At 32.1% G+C, this 22,037-nt stretch overlaps 1 protein-coding gene and 1 non-coding gene across 2 annotated transcripts; both read left to right on the top strand.

The window, feature by feature from the left end:
- The first annotated feature begins 632 nt into the window (after positions 1–632).
- LOC137919534 (lipase member H-A-like) lies at positions 633–21,769 on the top strand. The gene is made up of 3 exons (XM_068762627.1): positions 633–765; positions 20,010–20,310; positions 21,091–21,769. The coding sequence occupies exons 1-3, from the start codon at positions 657–659 to the stop codon at positions 21,767–21,769; spliced, it is 1,089 nt and encodes a 362-aa protein (XP_068618728.1). The 5' UTR covers positions 633–656.
- TRNAL-AAG (transfer RNA leucine (anticodon AAG)) lies at positions 13,824–13,905 on the top strand. Its single transcript has one exon. It is a non-coding gene; the product is annotated as a tRNA-Leu (tRNA).
- Positions 21,770–22,037: the final 268 nt, after the last annotated feature.

Raw genomic sequence — 22,037 nt, 5'->3', positions numbered from 1 at the left:
TTTTAACTCATTAATATCAGGTGAATTATTTAACTAAATTATTATTATAATTGATAAATCGAAAATCACTTTCGAGGTTTGATTTTCAATTAATGATTCAAAACTTTTAAATTGATCGTGTTTTACTCTGAAACCGTAATGGTTTTTGGCAGCTATTTATATGTTATAGCGTTTTATAGTTTGTTCTAAACACGCGTAAGAATTGTTTTAGTCATTTATATATAATCCGCAAAAATAGTTTCGAACCGGTTTTTAAATTTGAAAACCCTATGATATGTCTACATTTTTATAATCAGTACATCAGTAGCTTCCTGAAATCGTCGATATGTAATTGTTTTTAAACTAGTTTATATTTATTACGATGTTTTGTTTGGTGGACATAGACTTTTCTGTGATTTCGAGCGTAATGTTGTAGATATATTACTTAAAAATGTATGTAAACATAACATTAGACTAAACGTGACCGATTCTAGGGCAGTGTTTTTTATTATGGAATGCTCTAACATTGCATCGTTTTAAAGAACTGAGCACATCACTACGCTTTGTCTTAGCAAAAGCGTTATCATAATCGACGCCACCTTGTACCGTGTAACGCATTGGGACATTGACATTGCTACAGTTTGGACGTTCAGGTGAACGAGGCGCGATCGGAAACGATGTTGCTCGAAGTGTTTCACCTTGCATTGCTCTTTTTCGCTGGAGATGTTACGTCGATGTACAGCAACAAGGCAATGGAGGGTTATCCGGCTGGTTATTTGGGAGATTGTGAGTGATTCATAATATTTATTTTTTGTTTTTATACACATAAATTAAAATATCGTTTTACATGAAATTAATATAACGTGTTTCTATTTTATAAATTCGAAATTTGAATTTATGTTGATTTCAATTGTTTATTTTATAATTTAATGTTACTATCGAGTTTTTTTAAGAAATAAATAGATGACCTAGGTTTGTACAACAATGATTAAATACAAATATGACATTCACGTTATTCTTATTTACTTGATAAATTATTAGAACAAAAACAATAATTTAAGACACAAACATTTATATCTAATTTTATTATTAAAACTATAAAAAATGGTTTAAATACAGTTACATCTATTTAAAAACATATAAGATATGTACGAATACATGTTTGTTATAAATATTGCTTTTATAACTTTCATACTTTTATTTATTACAGTTAGGTCTTATTCGTTACATATGTAAAAGGTTTCTAGGCGAGAATATTTGAGCTTTTACAACCATTTCAAATCACGCTGTATAAAAAGATCTCTTCGAAATATGTTACATTTATTTATTTTATTTATTGGAATGCGATAGGTCAATAACTTTTTGTAGTACAAGATAGTAAACAGTAATTTATTTTAAAACGTAATGATCAGAATTTTGGATAAGCTTTTTCTTACTACATTATCATTATATTATTTATTATTTCTGAAACTATTAATTTTAAGATTGTTTTATTAATAAGCAGCAAATTTGCTATAAATTTACTTCAGTTTTTTACACTAATAACCTATCGCCATGTATATGCAATGTCCTCTGAATAGAGCAAGTAAAAGTGTCCTGTTCAAGTTTTAAAAGGAATTGCAGCTAGTGAAATTAAACTCCAAATGGGACACGCTGTACCACAAAGTTACGGGCAGGCGAATCGGTGTGCATAATTTTGTATTTTAAAATCCGGAGTAGGTCATCGTTGTTATGGGCGAGTCGTATTATCACCACATATGAGTCATGTGTTGTTTTTATAATGCAAACGGATAGGACGTTATCATAGTATGGTATTTTTCGACTCCCATAGCATTTTAGCTGTTTATTACCAAATGTGATGTAATGGGATATTCAGTAAATTTGATTACCCTAGAGACTTTACTATGGCATTTTCACTAAGTCATGTGTTGCCAAAAGGGCGGCACCCATATAGCTGGATTGCCGCCATGCTGAACACGTTGTCATCAGGGCCAAGCTCAAAAATTATAGAAATAGGTACCTAGTAAGTACCTATTTTTACTATAGCGGGTCAAATTAGCTGACATTATGTATGATCGAAAGGAAATAAAAAATAAATTTATTACAATTCAACAAAATAATATCAGAAAGGGTCATTTGACCCCTATTGAACTTTTTTTTGCACAAGTGACGCTTAAACTAAACATACGTTACAGCGTTTTATGATATTTATGACTGTATTCAAGTAAGACTAAATGATTAATCCTAATTTAATCATAATTTTAGTTTTTTTTTGGTATAATTCTAGATTTAGATATAATTTTAGTAGTATTAAATTCACTAAATATTGTAATACAAAATTCGGACTATAAATATGAAAGTTTTTAAAGGTCTCTTCCGGGAGATGAAATGGGATTTCTAGTGGCTCTATGAAAAAAAAACTAAGGCGTGAGTGTTTTCAAGAAGGTGAATGTCGGATCCGTAGACAAAGGCGATAGAATGTTTTTTGTAAAAGGGGTAGTATATGAATAAGAAAAGAGCCACATGAATTAGTACATTCAGTTCCAATATTATTCATCACTAAGACGTCAATAAGACAGCATTGAATATCCTGAGAGCTATCAACTAATCACGATATGATTGTGATTTTTCTCCTATTTTACATCGATCTTCTCCTCAATCGATTTTTCATCACGTGATCGTGTTGGTCATTAGTCAGTAAATACCTTTATAGAGTCGATGACAAGCTCTTTCCATTGCCATCCTATTCTCTACCTGGGTCTCACAGGGTCACCACCAGCGTATAAGTTTCGATCTACATGATCTTTTATCGCCTATTGTCACTACAATCAACAGCTTATCAAACTAATCTGATTGTCTAACTTAAGAATCATGGGTGTCATATCGAGTAGAGCTTAAACTTGGTCTTGAGTTAACTCACTGATCTATTTTATTTTTGATTGTACTTTACTTCGCAAAGTGTCATTGTTGTGGAGAACAAGCAGGAAGTTACTTTATAACAACATAGCTAATAAAAAAGTTTAACAATACCCATTTATAAAAACCCACTTTCTGTCATATAAAGACTGAATGAATACAAAGTAATTAAGGGACATCATTGTCAAGGATTCTTGTCATTTAAATATTCGTTCATTGAATAATATGCCGATTTCGTCAATTGACTCCTGGTATGCGTTTGAATTTTGTAAATGATTGTCCAAAAATATTTTGCGGAATTTTATTTAAAAAATCTAAATAGCACGATATTTTGGTAAAGCCAGTTTTTTACATTGGCCTGTAAATATGGATATTCCATTTTTTTTTATTAATCATAATTATTGTGTATGAGCAAAATATTATCATGAATATGTTATTAGGTCACCATAAGAATTATCTTTTCTAAAGGAGCTACGTGGACCTATAATCCATATAATTCATAATGTTATGGAGATAATTAAAATGCACTGTACTATCAGTATGTCGGAGTAACGTTTTATTTTCCCAACAGCATAAGCTGTAGCACTAAGCCTTACCGCAAGAGACTCTAAATGACAAAGTCTAAGAAAAACTAGTCTACATAGTTTTCAACATCACCTTTATAACGGTGATGAAGAATTTTATCGGTTACGTTGCACAAAAAAGTTATTTTTTAAGTAAATCAAAGAGAAATATACACAATTGATTACAATGCGATCGCTTTTAAATTAACACAAACTTTTATAATAAAAATAATAATGTTATCAAATTAATAGGTGTATATTATTTGTGTGTTTCGCGTCATTTTGCATTGTTCTTATTTAATAATCATGTTTATGTGTGTGTGTATTGTGCTACACAAATACAACAAGAAAGAGAACTTTACTTGAAGGTTATATTTAAAGTTATATAATTATTAAAATATCAAAATTGACATCATACCTTTCTTCCGTTTAAAACAGGACAAAAACACTTATGTTAGTCATAGGTTTTTAACTTCTTTGATCGTATTTGTTAAAAAAGATTTATTGTAATGATAATTATGAGAATAGTGTGATTATAATGTCAGTGGTGAAGGATTATTTTTCATATATTTGTGTGTTTATCAAAAGTTACACATATAAAATACGGGTGATCAATAACTGGATAATAAGTACTATAACAGAGGGGTTTACCTGCGGCAATTCGAAGGATTATTTGTGACGACCGATAAATATACTCGAGGATCCATTTAATTTTTTTGTTTTATGATTTAAAAAAAATGTTTTTGTTCTGTATGTTTCTAAATAATTTTTAATATTTATGTATTTACAAAATTTTCAATTATTATCAAGAGAAAATGAATTTAATTTTCATAATTTAAATTCTACTATACATCTATTTTATACTCTTAAATGTTAAAATGACAAAAAAAAATAATTGAACCGTTTTTTGCATAATTTTTAAATACGACTTTAAATGCGGCTAGCGAACAATTTTAAATTTTATAAAATGTATGGGATTTTGACAGCACTTGGCCACCCCTGATGTGTAGGTAAATACAACATTCATGACGTCACAGTTGTAACCGTTTAATAACATTAATTACGGTCGACTAGTATGCTACAATAATTGATTAAATAATTTAATACGCTCAGAACTAAGGTTCGATTAAAACATGTCAATAAAATAATTAAAAAAGAGAACAATAAATACAGTTGGTATTAATAAAACCACATACAAAACAACTGTTATACAATTTTATAGTTAATATTTATTTATTTATTATAAAAAATATAATTAATATTAATTTAAACTATTATTACTTCAAAATATGATGATATATTCTATATCAGACATGTTCTCATCTTCAAGGATATTAAAACGTGTAATATTACGGGACTGTTCTCAGGGAAATAAAGACCCCCAAAGACTACACGATACATGTGCAGTAATAGGATCTAGTTAACGAAATTATGTTATTATAAATAAATTCATTATTAATTTATACACGGTAAAGGTAGGAGAAAGGTATAACAGTAAAATCTCTTTATCTGCTAAAAGATTTAATCCAGTGAACATTAGCTCATTTCTAGAAATGGCTTTTAAGGCATCATGTTCCTACCCATGATGCCTTAAAAGCCATTTTGTTTAAAATTTGTTGAGGTACGGGTAGGAGTGGAGTATCCTTCTAGATGGAGAGTATTTGGAACATCTAGAAGATTTCAGTTGAGTATTCGACATAGTCCAGCAGATTAGTGAGTCGAAGTAGCAGTGGAATGGCGATATAGAACAAGTGGTCATCAAGACCTTAGAATGCACGTAGGTATGCATGTAGGACCAGTCCAGTATAGGACCCTCAAAATAGACAGATAACCTTTATAAAGGGCGTCGGAAGAAGCTGAACATAGGCCGATTCCAACCGGTCTTATTGGATTGTGAGAAAGGCTTAAGACAAGTGGTGAACTTCCTTTAGCTAAAATGATGATGATTATGATGTTACAATTACGCCAGGCTACGAGAAAGTACTTTTTGCGAAAATCTGCATCAATTTATTATACATATTTAAGACAGTTAATAAAGAGATCGAGATCCACTCAAAACAATATTTATTATGTATAAAGATCAAATGACCTTACTTATGCCGCAAGTAGCGAATTCGAATCAAAAACTCTGCATCTATAAAAAAGATTGTGCTACCATTAACCGCTTTAGCGATATATTTATGAGTATATTCGTAAAGATAATAAACTGAAAATAAATATTAGTTTAACATACATGTATAAGACAGTTAACAATATATAACAAAGATATTTATATTATTACCGAACATATTTTTGGCTCTGTTGAACTTTTCATGTTACATTACTTCTAGTAAATATGTTTTCTTAAGTCGAGATGTTATTTACGAACATAATTAAAGTATATACGATTTATTGTTACTTTATATAATTACGAATGATCTATAAAAAAATATTAGATACAAAAAAAATAAATTTGCATTTTTATATAATGTAAATTGATGCTCGGTAAAGAGGCGATTGAACAAAATAGTTACATATAAATCTCTACTTTTCGCTTTACATATGAAAATATTAATGAAATGATATCGTATGTCGAGTAAAAGTATGCTTATGTTCTCTCAGAAATCCATTAGTTTATACTTCATAAAGGGTCCGACCAGACGACGGCCTATAACTTGTTAAAAAATTTACATGACAGGCCTAACTTAGGTTCCCGAGGAACTCAACAAACTTAGTAACCAAAAAGAAGAGATGTGACAAAGTAGAAAAGTCGTTTATTAAATAATCGATTAATTTGGCTTTGTAAAAATCGATTCGTAGAGACTACAGAGAAATGTTTTAAAATCGATAAACTTAGGAAAAAATTCTTATGTGTTTTTCCATACATGAAAAGTATCAGCCTTGAAATTGGGTAATGGTATCGCAACATAGAGATATAGTTTTTCATTTTTAATCTTTGAAGTTTTAACTGCCATTCTTTTTCTTTTATTTAAACCTATGGGCGACCACTGCATGGCTTGCAATACTATTATATTATGCCATATAACTTATCTCTCTTCCATTTAAGATCTGATAAAAATGCTTAATTATATTTGTTTCATCCAAAGACATGTATTAAATCGTTTTAATTTTGCATGGAAAGTAATTCGGCGTGATTATTGTAATCAATTTATTAAAATCCTTTTTAAATATAAATTTGACAATAAGAAAAAAATCGACTAATATAAATATTGATTATTTATTCAAATTCCTGATTAAATCGAGGATCTCCTAACGCTGTGCCTTTTTCAATTCGCGAATACTGTGTCTCAAAAACAAACAATGAATTTACGTCACGGAAAACAAAAAAAATACTATTCTGTTTTTTTTAGATATGACTGCATGGTTGTAAGCGCCTTGTTCAAGTAAACATAATGATTTCTTATCATTCCAAGTTAATTCTTAGTTACAGTTTTTACTAACTTTAAAACAATATCTAGGTGAAAATAATAAGTAACTGGTATTGTTACAGCTGACCTTAAGTATCTAAATATAAGTATATATAATGATTTTTTTTTGTTTTTGTTTTGATTGACAACTTTATGCACTTTATATGCAGATTTAATAAATCTCCGTTCAAAAAACACTCTGCATTGATGGAGGAGATGGAAAATGTAGCTTTAGATGTCTAGCCTAATGCACTTTCTTAACAAACTTGGTGAGTTACATAGATTTATCTGTACGAATACACGAATATACGAATTTAAATATAGCTTTATCCATAACAAATTTAATAGGTATATGAAACATAACAGAGTATGTTTTAAGGGCTTACATATCCGACTTTATTTGTCATAGTTATGGTTTAACACTTCAACTTAGAGGTTAGTAACGTGCCTCTTGGCAAGTAAGTATTTCAGGCTTTTTGTGGATCAATTAGTAATGTAACTGGTCTTTACTTTGCATCTGATTATTCAAAACAAAGGATTGCCAATAAGAGAGACGCCATTCACGGTTCTGCAGATGAACCAAAGTATATAGCCCAGTAGATAGGCAAGTGAAGTGGCGGAGGGCAGACCACAGACTGCAGAATGGGCCATGCATGATGCAGACTTAAGGTTCTGAAAGGGGATCGGCAAGCATACAACGTCCACCCACAAAGTATACGTTTAGAATTAACAGTAGAGATTAATAATTAATGTCGGAGCTAGCCTTTCGAGAAAGCCTCTTAACTTAGTCATTGTAAAGATTTCTTGACTAATAATCCTCAAACCAAATCGTCTGACTATCCTTAAACCTGATGTAATAGTAAATGCCAACAAACAAAAATATTCTGTCTCAAAAAATGGAAAACACACCATTTTTTGTTTAAATTTGTAAAAAAAGCAATCAGATGCATTATTATGATTTATAATGCTAATACTATAGACGGTGAAAACAAAAATAGTCACATAAGTTTGCATATCGCATACATCAACTCAAAACCAAGTCACAACAATATCTGTATCCATATATATAAATATATATATATATATATATATATATATATATATATCGAGAGAGAGATAGGGATGTATGAAAAGCCCATTGTTTCCTACGTAATAAATTTGTATATATTAGATCAATATTATTTAAAAGTTATATTTTATTACAACAATTAACTTCAGTGCTGACCAAACCATGACTCATGATCTTCATCAGGCTTTTTGAAGTTTTAGTTTATTATCCTCTTTGATGGATGTTGGGCTAACGATATATTCATGTTAAGCGCAAATACTATTTATCAATTTCAAGTGTTTTTAAAGTCAAAATATTTAACAACGGCAGGTTCAAAGGTCCTTATAAAATCGTTTTAAAATTTTTAACACTTCAATTTTTTTTATTTTAATTTTTTTCTTGGGTGTCAATTACACCGATCATCGACTTCGTCAATTGTTATTTCTTTTTTATTGAATGAAATCAAGTCATTTCCATCCTTTCATACCTAAAATAATGTATCTTATTTAATATTGGATGAAGAAACTAAACCACATACAATCAAAGAAATATTTATTTTTTCAAATAGGTAAATACTTTCGAATAGTATAGACATTGATAAAGTGTACATTTAAATATGCATTTATATATATTTTTCCCTTATTTGTTTCATATAGTACTTCCAGGTATGGAATGTTGACTCTATCGAGAAGAACTTAGTATGAAACTCGATAGTTACTTTTCTAAGGACAATTTCATTTTTTTTGCAAAAATGAATTATCTGTTTGTCACGTAAAAATCAGCAAGATACTCGTACTAAACCAAGCTATGTTTATCAATCTTTTATTAAACAATAAAATTCTTTATTGATTCATAACATAAGCTGTGAAATTTTCGCAAAAAATATAATTGCAACAGGGATTTTATTAAAAAGAAGTTTTGGATTTTATAAAAAACTTGCTTATGTGCAAGATATATTTAAAAGGGATGTCTCATTTTTATGTAAACAAAAAATGAGTGTATGTTGAATAATAAATATAAAAATTTGAACGTGCCAAAATTTGGATAATTACTTTGATAGAACAATGACCCTAAGTTTGTACGATTTTACAACAAATTATGCACATACATTAAACAAACAATCCAATAAAAAGTATGTTTTTAAAATATACATTTTGCTCAGTGGTCACCTAACCTAACGATCGTAGATAGCGAATTCAATTTCCGATAGGATTTAAATAATTTTTTGTAAATCATATAACATTATCACTGATTAGAGGGAATATTTTTTTTTCAAAAATGGCATGTGGCTCAAAAGAATAATATGACTGAAGCAGGCAGTGGGCGGCTCACGTCACACATGTAACCGCTGTCACGTCCAGGTCGAAGTGTTCTCGAGAGGCGACCACGAACCGGCAGACGACATGGATTGCCCACCACTAGATGGACCGACAACTGAATTAAGCTTGCGTGAAATCACTGGATATGCCAGACCGGTTATTGAAGCGATCTTTAGGAAAGACTTATGCCTTACACTGAGCGTCATACAATCTTCATAACCTCCTTTGAATCTTTTCGGGCTACTTCGTCCAAAGAGCGTAGATATAAAAACATGTCATTGACTAAAACGTATGATGATACGAAAGATTCATATAATATCAAATGAAATACTAAAGTATAACTAAAGTTTAACCTCAGACAAAATAACTTGATTGACAATAAATAACTTAGTTGGAACTTAATCATAACAAGTACAGAAGTCCGCATACATTACAGGTAATTGATTTTGTCGAGTAATTGCCTTTGATTGCGTATGATTAGCATGTTATTACGTAATTGGTAGTTAATTGTATGAATTGGTTAATTACTTTGTGTCACCTCTTGAAAAGCATCCGTCTTCGCGATTTCGAATCAGGATGCTAAGCTAAGACCGATGACTTCGTTAAGATTATAGGATGCTGGATGCCAGTCGTTCCTAATCGATCCTATTGGAAATTTATGCAGGCATTTGTCCAATAATGCACTTTCTATGGTTGAAATGTTGAAAATTAGTGACAGTCGAAACTTAGGTCATTTTTCGGGGACCTTTGCGTCTTAAGTCCATGTGACGATAGCCAGAGCATAACGTAATAGTCTCGCAATGAAATATCTGATGGAACAGCCTGAGTTTAGGTCCCCAAGTGAGTGTTCTGTGTTTGTCATCGGAGGAGCTACACACTGCACAAACGATATACATATCAATGAAATAGTAACAACTTGGTTTTTCGTTCATTAATGAGGTATGTAAGCTTTTATGTGATGATTTTTATATGCACCGTTTATAGTATTAGCATTATAAATCATTATAATGAATCTTAACTTTTCTTACAAATTTAAACAATAAAGAGCGTTTATACATTTTTTTTATTGACGGCACCTTTTAGTTTGTTTCCATTTACAACTATATCAGCTTAAAGGGCTCCAATTCACAGCACAGAAAATAATTTTATTCCGCTTTTAATATTCTTTAATTCTGCCAATTAGCATAGTTTCCATTACACAACTTATCACTTCGATGGTTATCGAACGATTGATCGAGCTCCCGACTTAATAATCAAAATCGCTGTTACAACCCCTCCTCTCTCAATTCTTTAACTGGAAGTTGTCACAAAAGAGTGACGGGTTCGGTTGAGTAGTGTTGCCATTTAAGAAAAATAAAACTATTTTTTATAAAATTATTACAGTAGCTTCGATATTAATATTAACTGTTTATTATAACTTAGCTTAGGCGGATGGGTAAGTTGAAGGACAGCAGGAAGGCTTCGTGGCAGTGGGTGGCCACGAGGTGCTTAAGATTCTGAAATGGACACCACGAACTGCAGCGTAGCCCACCAGGTATATAGATGACCTAATTAATGTCATTTGAAAACTTTGGACCCACGCTGCCTACCGGTTCTAAATAAAATCTAGGAGGGAGGTTTACAACTGACATGAACTGTCTATGATTGAAAAGGTGATGATGATGAAGGAATGGACCTTTGCGCCTCAACACGATATGGTGATATCGAAGTACGAAGTACGACGGGCAATGAAATATCTGATGGATTGGCCTAAGTTAAAATCCCCAAAGCGAGTGCTCTAACATCGTTAGCTGGGGATCTAAATTTGAATTAAATTTTTATCACATTAGACTCTTCCGCCATTCATCTTTTAGTGTACATTTTACACACATGTCCGTCAACATTTCAGCTGTCAGACGTCCACTGCTAAACAAAGGCCTCCCCAGCTCTCCAGACGGGGCGCCTACGGGAAGCCAAACACGCGGTGTAAGATCAGTAATCACAATTGATACACAACGTGTATTATAAAAAAATGTGTTTAATATTATTATCGCGTAATTTTCTTTCTTATCCTATTTTTTCTGTTTGTAATAAAGCATACATTGTTGAAAAATTACATCAGTTGTATAATGGTAAAAAATTTTCTCCATTTTGAAATAATTACACCGATCACTTGTTTGATCGATGACATGACAACGCTTGCAAAGTTAACGTCTTTGCGTATATATAAACAAGTGAATCCTTATTTCCCTTGGCCATGCCAAAACTTGAGAATTTTACTCATTTCATTCATCTTAATATATAAGTATCCTTATAATTTGTAGATGGTTCATAATTGAAAAAAAAAAAACAAATTTCCAATATAGATTTCATTTGCAAAAATAATTATAACAAACCCAATAGTGTCGCTTGTTCGCGTGTTGAAAAATCGAAAAAGTTATTTTTTAATATTCTAGTAAAGATACACAACATGTATATCAAAGAGTATTACAATAAACACTATGTTTTCAGAATAACTTTCTTAATTTTCATAATTATTTTTATATTAGATTATTTTTTATTAAAGTATTTTTTCTTGAAGTATAGATTTTAGAATGTACTATGTTTTGTTTATATTTAAATGTATATATATAGTAGGTCAAAGTCATTAACAATTAGTTTATTACGGATCTTCGATATAATCTTCATTATTATTGTACGGTTGTAAATTTATTCAGGTGTAACACCAATCTGACATTGTTTTTAATGGCGTTTTTTTATTTCGCTGAGCAGATTGCAATTTTAATGAGTTAGATAATTAGCGGTTTAGTCATCTTTTATTTGAGATTTTTAGAGCCACCTTTTACTTCTTTTTTATTACTCGGCCTTTTTTAACTATAATTTTCAAATAGACCTTTTACATCTCTCTACAATTTTAGTTATTTCGAGGGAAAAGATGCAGCACCCGCTACCTCCGTCATGATATCCCTTTGTGGCATTGGCTTGGCTTACTTGTGGGTCTTTCTTATCCCATAGTTCCCATCTAGAAATCGCTATATTTCGAATCTTAACGGATTTTGGTCACGTTATGTGAAAGAAAAATGACGATGTAGAAATAATTTATGTATACCATGGCTATAGCAGAGTGAATGTCTCAATATCTAGACTCTATAAGAAGAAAAAATAGACTAGAAATGAGACGAAAAAGCCATTCCATCATTACATATGCGATAAGGTTTTCCTATCAAAGTGTGAATCGACCCTACAAACAAGTTTCTGGTTTAAGGCACCAGTCTCTTCGGAGGCGTGGGCTCGAATCCCACCGATGTCATAGATTTTTTTTTGTAAAATTGACATATTCAGCTGTCATCGTCTGAAAATCATTAAATGTGCTAATAACATACTAAAACCTAAAATTAGCGATAAATTAATAAAAAATACCCATTACTAAAATTAAGAATCTGCGATGGTGAAATCACTTGTAAGCCATTAAGAAAACACTTCTAAATAAGTGCATCAAAATGCTTCGATGAAAGAGATTATAAACATGAAAAATATTTTCAATAAAAAGGATTTTCGACCTGTTATCTTTCGCCAAAATGTCACTTCAATGATCTGTGGCAAACGACAAGTTTCTGTGGAAGGAGTATTTATTGCAAACAATTTTTGTTTACTATTTATAAAGGAAAACCGGTTGAATTAATGTCATTATGTTATGAAAATAATTTATCTAAGGGTATATTTTTCGTGTACAATTAACAGTTGTATGCTAATTAGCGTATTGTTTAGTTCAACCGTCCTTAACCTTTTATGTTGTACTTGATTTAACCATTGATTTTGTCTCCATAAAAACTAACAATGAATTTTATCGTATTCTCGGTTCAATAGTCATGTTTAATTCAATAAACATGTTGTTCTTTTCTTTTGTAGTGAATTTAAAATACAACCAGGTAAACACACGTCGGGCGGTTAGATATAAAATGTATTTTATTCATATGTTATATCTTTTATACGCTGTGGATTATGTTATGTGTGAATTAAATGCATGGGTATTAATAATATACAGGGTGATTGGAATTCAGTTAGAACTAGAAGCTATTTATATAAACAATTTTAATACAGATACTGTAAATTTTTTTTTTTAATAAAGTGTAACTTTAAGAGACTTTTTACTTTTTTAAAAGTTATTAAAGCAAAAAAACATTTAAATTTGTACATATTTTTAAATGTTTTTCTATATATTCATGTAAACAATTAAATGCGATTTTTTTGTTAATCTAATCTTTTTAAATCACGTAAAACAGATTATTATTAGTTACTATTTTATTCCTCATAAACAGACTTATTATTAATAAGAATTACATAGGGTATTCCATACATTAATAGACAGCAAGTTTACATACATTCACTTCTTTAAACTTTTACATCTATACGCAATCATCCTGTAGTTATGTGACCGAGTGATGATCACAGACCGGCAAGCGCAGAGTTCAACGTCCTCCCGTCGTTCCTATTGAGTCTGGGGAGGCCTGTGTCCACCGGTGGATATACAGGCTGAAATGATGATACAAGAACTTGTCCACAGAAGTATGAATGTTTTAACTAAAGCTCGCCAAACATTACGTTGGGATAAGGTAGCGTGGCCGAGCGGTCTAAGGCGCTGGTTTAAGGCACCAGTCTCTTCGGAGGCGTGGGTTCGAATCCCACCGCTGCCATAATATTTTTTTTGACATATTCAGCTGTCATCGTCTGAAAATTATGAAATGTGCTAATAACGTACTGAAACCTAAAATTAGCGATAAATTATTAAAAATAACAAAGAGATTATACACATGATAAATATTTTAAATAAAAAGGATTTTTCCTCCTGTTATCTCTCGCCAAAATGTGGCTTCAATGATTTGTCTGTTGACTTCATGTCCTTCGTTATGTCCTGACTCGAAACCTTACGAAAAATTTGTAATATTAATAATAATATAATAAGTTTGTAGTATAAATTTAAAATTAATAGTATATATTGTGACATACTGAGACTTATAATAAAATTTTTAGTATTATTATAAACTGAGTATCACATAATAAAATTTGATAATTCAAAACTGCTTAAGTTATTCCACTCTACTGTTTAATTAATGTATATGCACTGCACAATAATATAGTAAAATAACTAAGGATTTAGATATAACATTAATAATTGTTACTTGTATAAATTTAAAAAATGTAAAGATGTGTAACCAACACTCAATACAATCTTTTATCATTTTAACTGCAAAGTGCAGTTAAGAGACTGCTATATGTTCGTTTAACAAACATCAAACAAAATTAATGATTAATGTGAAATATTGATAATGAAAGATTTCGTGTTAGGATTTGCGATCACATTCATATTAGATATTTAAATCTTACCACGTAATATTTCTAGTTTTAATTTAATTTCATAAAAATGTGCGTAAGCCGTCTTTAAATGGGTCATTGTCAAAGCCAAGGAAGCGACAGGTTAAAATTCCTTTGTAAAAATAAAAACAAATTTTTCCTCGATTTACATACATGCCCTTGTAACGATTAGATAACTTCTAAAACAAACTGTTGAAATCTCTAGAAATGGTGCCCTTCCTTCTATGAGTCAACCGTTCCAGCAAGGTTTAACAAACATTGCTCCGAATTTAACAATGCGAATAAATGTATATACCATTCGGGCAATAAGTAGAAATACGAGTATTATTTACGATTAAAATTAAAAAAAAATTGTGAATACACATGTAAATGAATATTTACTATTTACCCTTATTCCTAAATTACATGAAAGCCTTATAAGAAGATAAGGTCACCAAGCGAGCAATAGAGAAGCATATGCTCAGAGTTTCGCTTTGATCTTCGATCGAAACAAAAATGGGAAGATCTGGAGAAGAACCAAGATCACGTAGCTCGAAGATTGCTCGTCTGAAATCGCATTTAGATTTGCGCTATAGGGATATGTTCTACGGTAAGCTACGACTATTTCTGTCTTAATTATAAACCATATGTACACGGACACAAATCACAGAAATTATTTGCTTCTTCATCATTATCGATTCAGCCATAGGCGCCTAATGCTTTACATAGGCTTCCGTAAAAGGTTTCCCGCAGGACCTGTTGGATGAGACCTTCATTCTGCTTTTTTGATGACCCTAACAAAGTCATCTGTCCTTGTAGGCGGACCTCCTATCAAATATAATCTTAAGGTCCAAGCGGCTTTCTGTACTGTGCCCTATGTGGCTCGCCTGTAGTTATTATCGTTCGTCTACGTATGTTCTCATTTCTGGCTCGATCTGGTTTTGCCTTTTAGGCACAGAATGAGAGATCACGTTACAGTGCCGTATGTAATCAGATCTAACACACATTAGTCGTAGACTTTCGTCTGTTAATCGTATTATCAGACATTGAAGGCTTTCACTATAGATTATTAGGTAAAATTTAAAATTTGAAAGCATAACCGAGCAGATCAGAGGCATTTTACTCGTTATTACATTAATGCCTTATTCGTTTATTCATTCCCCAGTATTAGTATTAATAAAAGACATTAACACTAACGGTGAGGTACAAATAGAAAAATTACAAATACTCTGAGATGCCAGGAGCAATTACAAATTATATAAACCTAAGCCTCCACTTTATCGACCTAGCAAATCTTTCTGTAGCTTATACACACACACACACACACACACACACACACACACACATGTATATATATATATATATTTAAAATACATCAAAGAGCGATTGCGTGTTAATGGTAACTACACTATAACTGACTTTATAAAAACCGGATCAAAAATGTTGACGAGCGCGTGGACTGTATAAACGGATTTAATAAATAAAAATGATGCTGGTTATTTAATTATAATTGTACAAAACCAGATAACAGAATAATACGTAACAATAGACTGACAGATCAAAAAGATCAAAACGAACATGCAACACTGCCACGCGATACAAAACTGTCAATATGAAAAACAATAAAAAATATAACATTCTGTGAGGTTCGCAATAGAAGTTTGCAGAAGGTTATCGTCTAAGTGATCTTGTGATAATTACTACTTCCGTAAAGTCAGCTACTGTAAACAATCATTAGACGAAAACAAAATACGCCCCCTCAGGTCACAAGTTAAAAAGGCAATAAAAATACTTGCTGATCTTAATTGTTACTTTGTGTAATTATTGAAAACATTTTAAATAATAAAAGAACTACGATACACACGTCTCACATAAATGTCCAGTGCAACTGTAGCATATACCGGCCCGAGCAGTGGTTTTCCATAGAGCTCTTTGACTTTTTTGGTTTTAAAGCTAATCGTCCTCTGTATCTTGGCTCGAACCTGCAGAGTCTGCAAATGCCACTTGGGCTGGCATTCTTCTCATGGCGTACGGAATGATATAAAGATAGTAATAAGAATATATTAATATTTTAGTTATTATATGATTTATTAATAAAAATCGAGACATATCTTTTATAGAGAAGAGAGCCTTTGGGCAGAACCTGATTAATAAATTTCTTGAATTTACAAAGAGATAAATTTACCACATCATGTGGTAGTTTGTTAAAAAATCCTATACATTGACCAACGAATAAGTGAGGCACCGTGAAGCCTGATGGCGGGTACAGTCAGTCTTTTTTATTCCTTTAAAGTACACTGATGTATTTCATTATTTATCTTTATTTATTATAAGGCCCCAACGGCTATCCGTCTGCGCGCTATGTGGCATGCCCACTACTATTTCTTCAACTTGGCAATCAGCTGATCTATGCTGGTTACTTTCGTACGTTTTCGAATCTCATCGTTTCGTCGGGGAAATCACGAACGTAGCCCTCTATCACTCGTTGATTCACTGTGAGCTTATCATTGAGGCCTAGAGTTAAAGATAACACGTTAAAGTTAGATCGTTAACAATAAGGGTTCTTGCAGAATTTTTGCAGCTAACATTACTGCTACTGGTGATGTTTCATTAATATTGTATTACGTGGAACAAATCTAGTTTTGGTCCTCTCGAATGCTGTTGAATCAGAATGCTAAACTCGTTCTATTTGGCAACCCAGCCGAGGGCTACTTTTCATGCAAAGTTTTATTTTGTTTGCCCAAGCGAAGTAAGAATACGGCAGCCTCCTTATCTAGTTATAACAAAAAATAGTATTGAAGGACATCTCGAGCTTTACAATCCAAAACAAAAGAAAAAAAGCCTTCTATAAACTGCCTTCGTACAACGGAAAGGAAGAAAAAGATAGATGGAACTGTAGAGTGAAAGAACGGAGAGAAAGATAACATGAAGTATGGAAGAAGAGTATAGAAATAAAAATACAAATGTGAAAAAAATAATGAATTATGAATCCCTGTTTCCACATATATATGGGTGAAACGAGAAGTCCCCAATAATAGGGGCCACTATATATAAAAAAACTTCCTTCGTAAGCCCAAAGAATTAAAAATGTTTACAGGATACAACAGTAACTATATGTCCAAAAAAAAGAAACCTGACTTGTTCTTCTAGCGAAAATTCTAACAGTAAATCAACAAAAAATCAACGTTGTATATTAAGATAATCTTATAAACGTTTAAATACAGACAATAGTAATCAATCATAGATAAAAATTGGTTAAAAACATCTTCTATGAGTATTAAAAACGTAAATAGCAACGATGGAGTAATAATGGACTTAGATGATAGCAAGATTGACAAATTGTAATAATATAATGTGTTCATATTATGAGGTACATTATGTTTATCTTTGGAGATATTTTGTTTAATATTTTTGTTACTTTTTGCGATCGCAAATCGCGGGTTGAATTCCCTAGATGTAATCTTATGTAATTCACACTTTGTGAACTAATTACATAGTAAGAAAAGGACTAATATATAGCTACTTCCGCTATGTAGCAGTAGTCGTGCAATAAAGTGTACCGCCCGCCAGCCCGCTGATAAATGCGAATTACACAACTTCCACCATTAAAGCACTCAACACGTGTTTCACCTCTCCACGGAGCATCCTCAGGAGTAATGTTACACCGAGAGACTCGGTGATGGCCCTAATCGAGTGCTAGGCGGAAGTAGATATATATTAGACCTTTGTTACTTAGGATGGACTTCCGCAAAGTAACGCCTGAATCTATTACATATGACTAAATTTATACATTAGTATTCCACACAAGTTTCCAAAGGAGGGGCAGCAGCGTCCTCTGCTTACCTCAGAGCGTCCGCCACGCCTGCCAAGCGTGGTGAAATCGATAATTTAAAAAAAAAGGTTTTTCGTTTAAGTATATAATGTACATTTTGAGATGAAATAAAAATTCGCTCCTTTATACGGGGAATGTCCTCGGTTTTGTCTACATGTGCGTCTTTCCTTGTTAAAAATATATTGTTAACATAATATGATTACCTAAGACGCAATAGTTTGATACCAGGTAAAGTTAAAAACTATGTTTAGTTAAATTCATATCATCTTGAACTAAAAACGAGGTGATGAAGAGAACACAAGATTGAGTTCATCTGTTAGTATCTGCTAAAAGTATAACAACCCTTCAATCATATAATACACGTATTTTATAATACTAGCCATAAATACTGCTGCCAATAAAAAAAAAAAACAATATTACATATTAATTTGGCATCCATCTTTCTTATATGTATATTAATGGTGTTATCTACGCGTTTATTATAAATATTTAAATATTTTTGCAACGTAAAATGGAACGGGACGATAAAGAACCGCTGTAATAAAAATAAACGAAATATGTTTGGAACCAAATGCAATATTTGATACATAATCCGCTTAGTAGGTTTAGTGTTCGTGTATCGTGTTATTGATAAATACAATAAAACCTTCTTGGTTTATAATAGAAAAATAAAATAGTCACACAAGAAGAAAAAAAATCTCTAAGATGTGGAGGAACTACGCCGTAAGGCAGTAAAAATGAATTATATTTAATATCAAAGCGTTGTCGTAGTTTTGACAAAAAGTGTCAACAAACACTGTTGAGTTTAAGTTTATGGGCTTCACCATTTCCTTGTCACCACAAGGAAAGAGTATCTCAATAGAATTACCTGAAAAATTAAAAAAAAATCTTCTGACCATCAGATTTACGAGCAAGTTGTGATGTCAATTTTTTCTCCACAGATAACTTCTACATTACTTAAGTAAAATATACCACATCATGATCATCATTCCTGCTACAGACGTCCACTGATGGACATAGGTCTCCTCCAAAGATTTCCGTTTAGAAGCCTGCCTCCACCATCTTCCAACGACCTAAACTAGATCATCTCTCCGCCTTGTCTATCTAGATCAGTGATTCCCAAAGTGGTCTATATCTAACCCTAGGGGTTTATGACAATCTGCAAGGGGTCTACGTCAACGAAAAAAAATTTGGGGGTCCATGAAATGCAAATGGGGGTCCCCGATAGTGGATCTCAACATATACACTGATAGTACCTATTTACTTACATCATACTATCTTATAATATCAAAATATTTACATTATTTATAAAAGTACCTATGAAGTAAAAAAATATTAATATGTTACGTATATTTTACATAACAGATACAAAATTTTATTTTGTATAGTTTTAATTTAAATTCAATTAATAAATGTATAAATTAACATGTGTTTTTACTTTAAGTTTTTAACACTAAACTTCATTACAGTTAGAAATTTACAGGAAATCGATATCAGGTAAGTAGGGGGTCTACCCAACACGGAGAAACATGGCAAGGGGTCTACGACACAAAAAAGTTTAGGGAACTCTGATTTAGATTAATAAAACGTACTAACCATGTTCTTCTCTTTCAGGCCCCGGTTCTTACAAAGAAGCAATAATAACTAAGAAGTCCTTAAAACACCTGTCATTCTACGTGCAAGGACCGGGAAATATCTTGAACGCCCGCCACGTGAAGTACACGTACTACCAGATGCGAGAATTAGCTCGCGACCCGGATATCGACTTTAAGAAGAAGACCATGATATACGTGGGGGGGTTTATGGACAGTCCCAACTTTCCTATAGCGCGCTCGATCGCGTCCGTCTACCTTGATAGGGGATATAACGTCCTGTTGCTCGACACGAACACTTTCACCACAATGCATTATCCCGTGTAAGTAAAATTAAAAAGGTAAAATTGTTCGAAGGTTTAGATGATTTTAGAGATTACAGTTGATGTGCATAAGCCTCAACCATAGATATCCATTAAGACCGATAAGTAGCTTCACCCAGCGTATTATTACGACTTTAGCGCGGTCTACCTTGTGAATAAACCTCCTACGACAGCCTAACAGGTCGACTACGGATGGTTTCTGCTCGAGAACCTTACTTATTTACTTAGTTACTCATAAATAAGAATAATTACGATGAATTTTGTTAAAGAGATTAACCAAATTCATGTCTACATAAATCTACCTTATATATAATTCGCTAATAAATTTAATTATATTATGTTTCATTTTTCGTTTCGACTTCTTTCCAAAATTAATAATTAAAATTACAAGAATATTTTTTTTATTGCAGTTATATTTACTATTAACATAGTATGGTCATAATTTGAGCCGTAGAACGTCCACCGTACAGGACATAGGCCACCTCTACGATCGCTAGTCTCAGTTCTCTATAACTAAGCTTCTGTTCGTAATTAGTGTATACATTTATTTTAGACATCGTTTTGCCTTTCAACTTTAAAAACAATATATTTCTATTTTTATTACTTTATTAGTAATTACAACTAGTATGCTATACACTAATTAGTCAATTCGAGTGAAAAAATTTTTATTTAAAATAATTATTTAATTACTTTTTGCCATTGTATTTAAAGTTACATGCGATGTATTGTATAATTAAGGAATACGTCACAATGTTAATAATAAAATTGTCGTTTTTCAAGAGCTGTCCGGGTAATTCGTACAGTCGGCAAACACGCTGCAAAAATGCTATCGGTACTGATGGAAGAAGGATTGGACCCCAAGAAACTGGAAGTGGTTGGCCTCAGTCTCGGAGCGCAGACAATGAGTTTCGTAGCGAAGAGTTTTCAACAAATAACTGGAAGGAACATATCGAGATTAACCGGTCTCGATCCAGCCGGGCCGTGTTTTAGAAACCTCGGTCCGGACCAGCGTCTAGATATGTCTGACGCTGACTTCGTGGATGTTATAATGACTAATATAGATGGCTTTGGAATGGCGGCACCTGTTGGACACGTCAATTATTACGTTAACGGAGGAGAGTATCAGCCAGGTGACGTTCTCTGGCTTCCATGTAACGTCCTTTGCAGTCACATCAGGTCGTACACTCTGTGGATCGCTGTGATGAAGAATCCCAATATATTTATAGCGATTCAATGCGATACAGTACAACAGGCGAGAAATAGAGATTGCTATGATAGGAAGCCGCTGGTCACAAACCTCATGGGACTAAACGTAGACAAGAAGAAGCAGGGCATCTTCTTTTTATCGACAGCGAATGGCTTTCCGTACGGAATAGGCGAGAAAGGACTGAAAAAGGAATACGACTTCTATTTAACGAAAACTAAAGAGTTTAACGATGAAACTGTGATAACATTGTGATATAATATTAATAAAAAATTAGGCATATTTTTCTGACTTTTATTTCAGTTTCTTTGGTGTATACTATCCGAAATCAATAGTTTCGGAAATAATAAATAATGTAATGAGTAAGAGAAATCGTTTTTAAAATTGGAATTTCTACATGTTAAAATAAATTATTATACTACCTGAAATTATTAGCCTATCGCATTCTAATGGAAAAAAATAAATTAATTTACTCGTTACATATTTCATAGTGTTCACTGTATACAAGGTGATTGGAAATAAA

The sequence above is a fragment of the Battus philenor genome, unplaced genomic scaffold (assembly GCF_028537555.1).
Source record: "Battus philenor isolate CCGP_79_NKW_IND1 unplaced genomic scaffold, ilBatPhil1.0.hap1 SCAF_16, whole genome shotgun sequence".
NCBI classification, from domain to species: domain Eukaryota; kingdom Metazoa; phylum Arthropoda; class Insecta; order Lepidoptera; family Papilionidae; genus Battus; species Battus philenor.
Note: the sequence above shows the minus strand (reverse complement) of the source record. Positions and strands in the feature narration are given on the sequence as shown.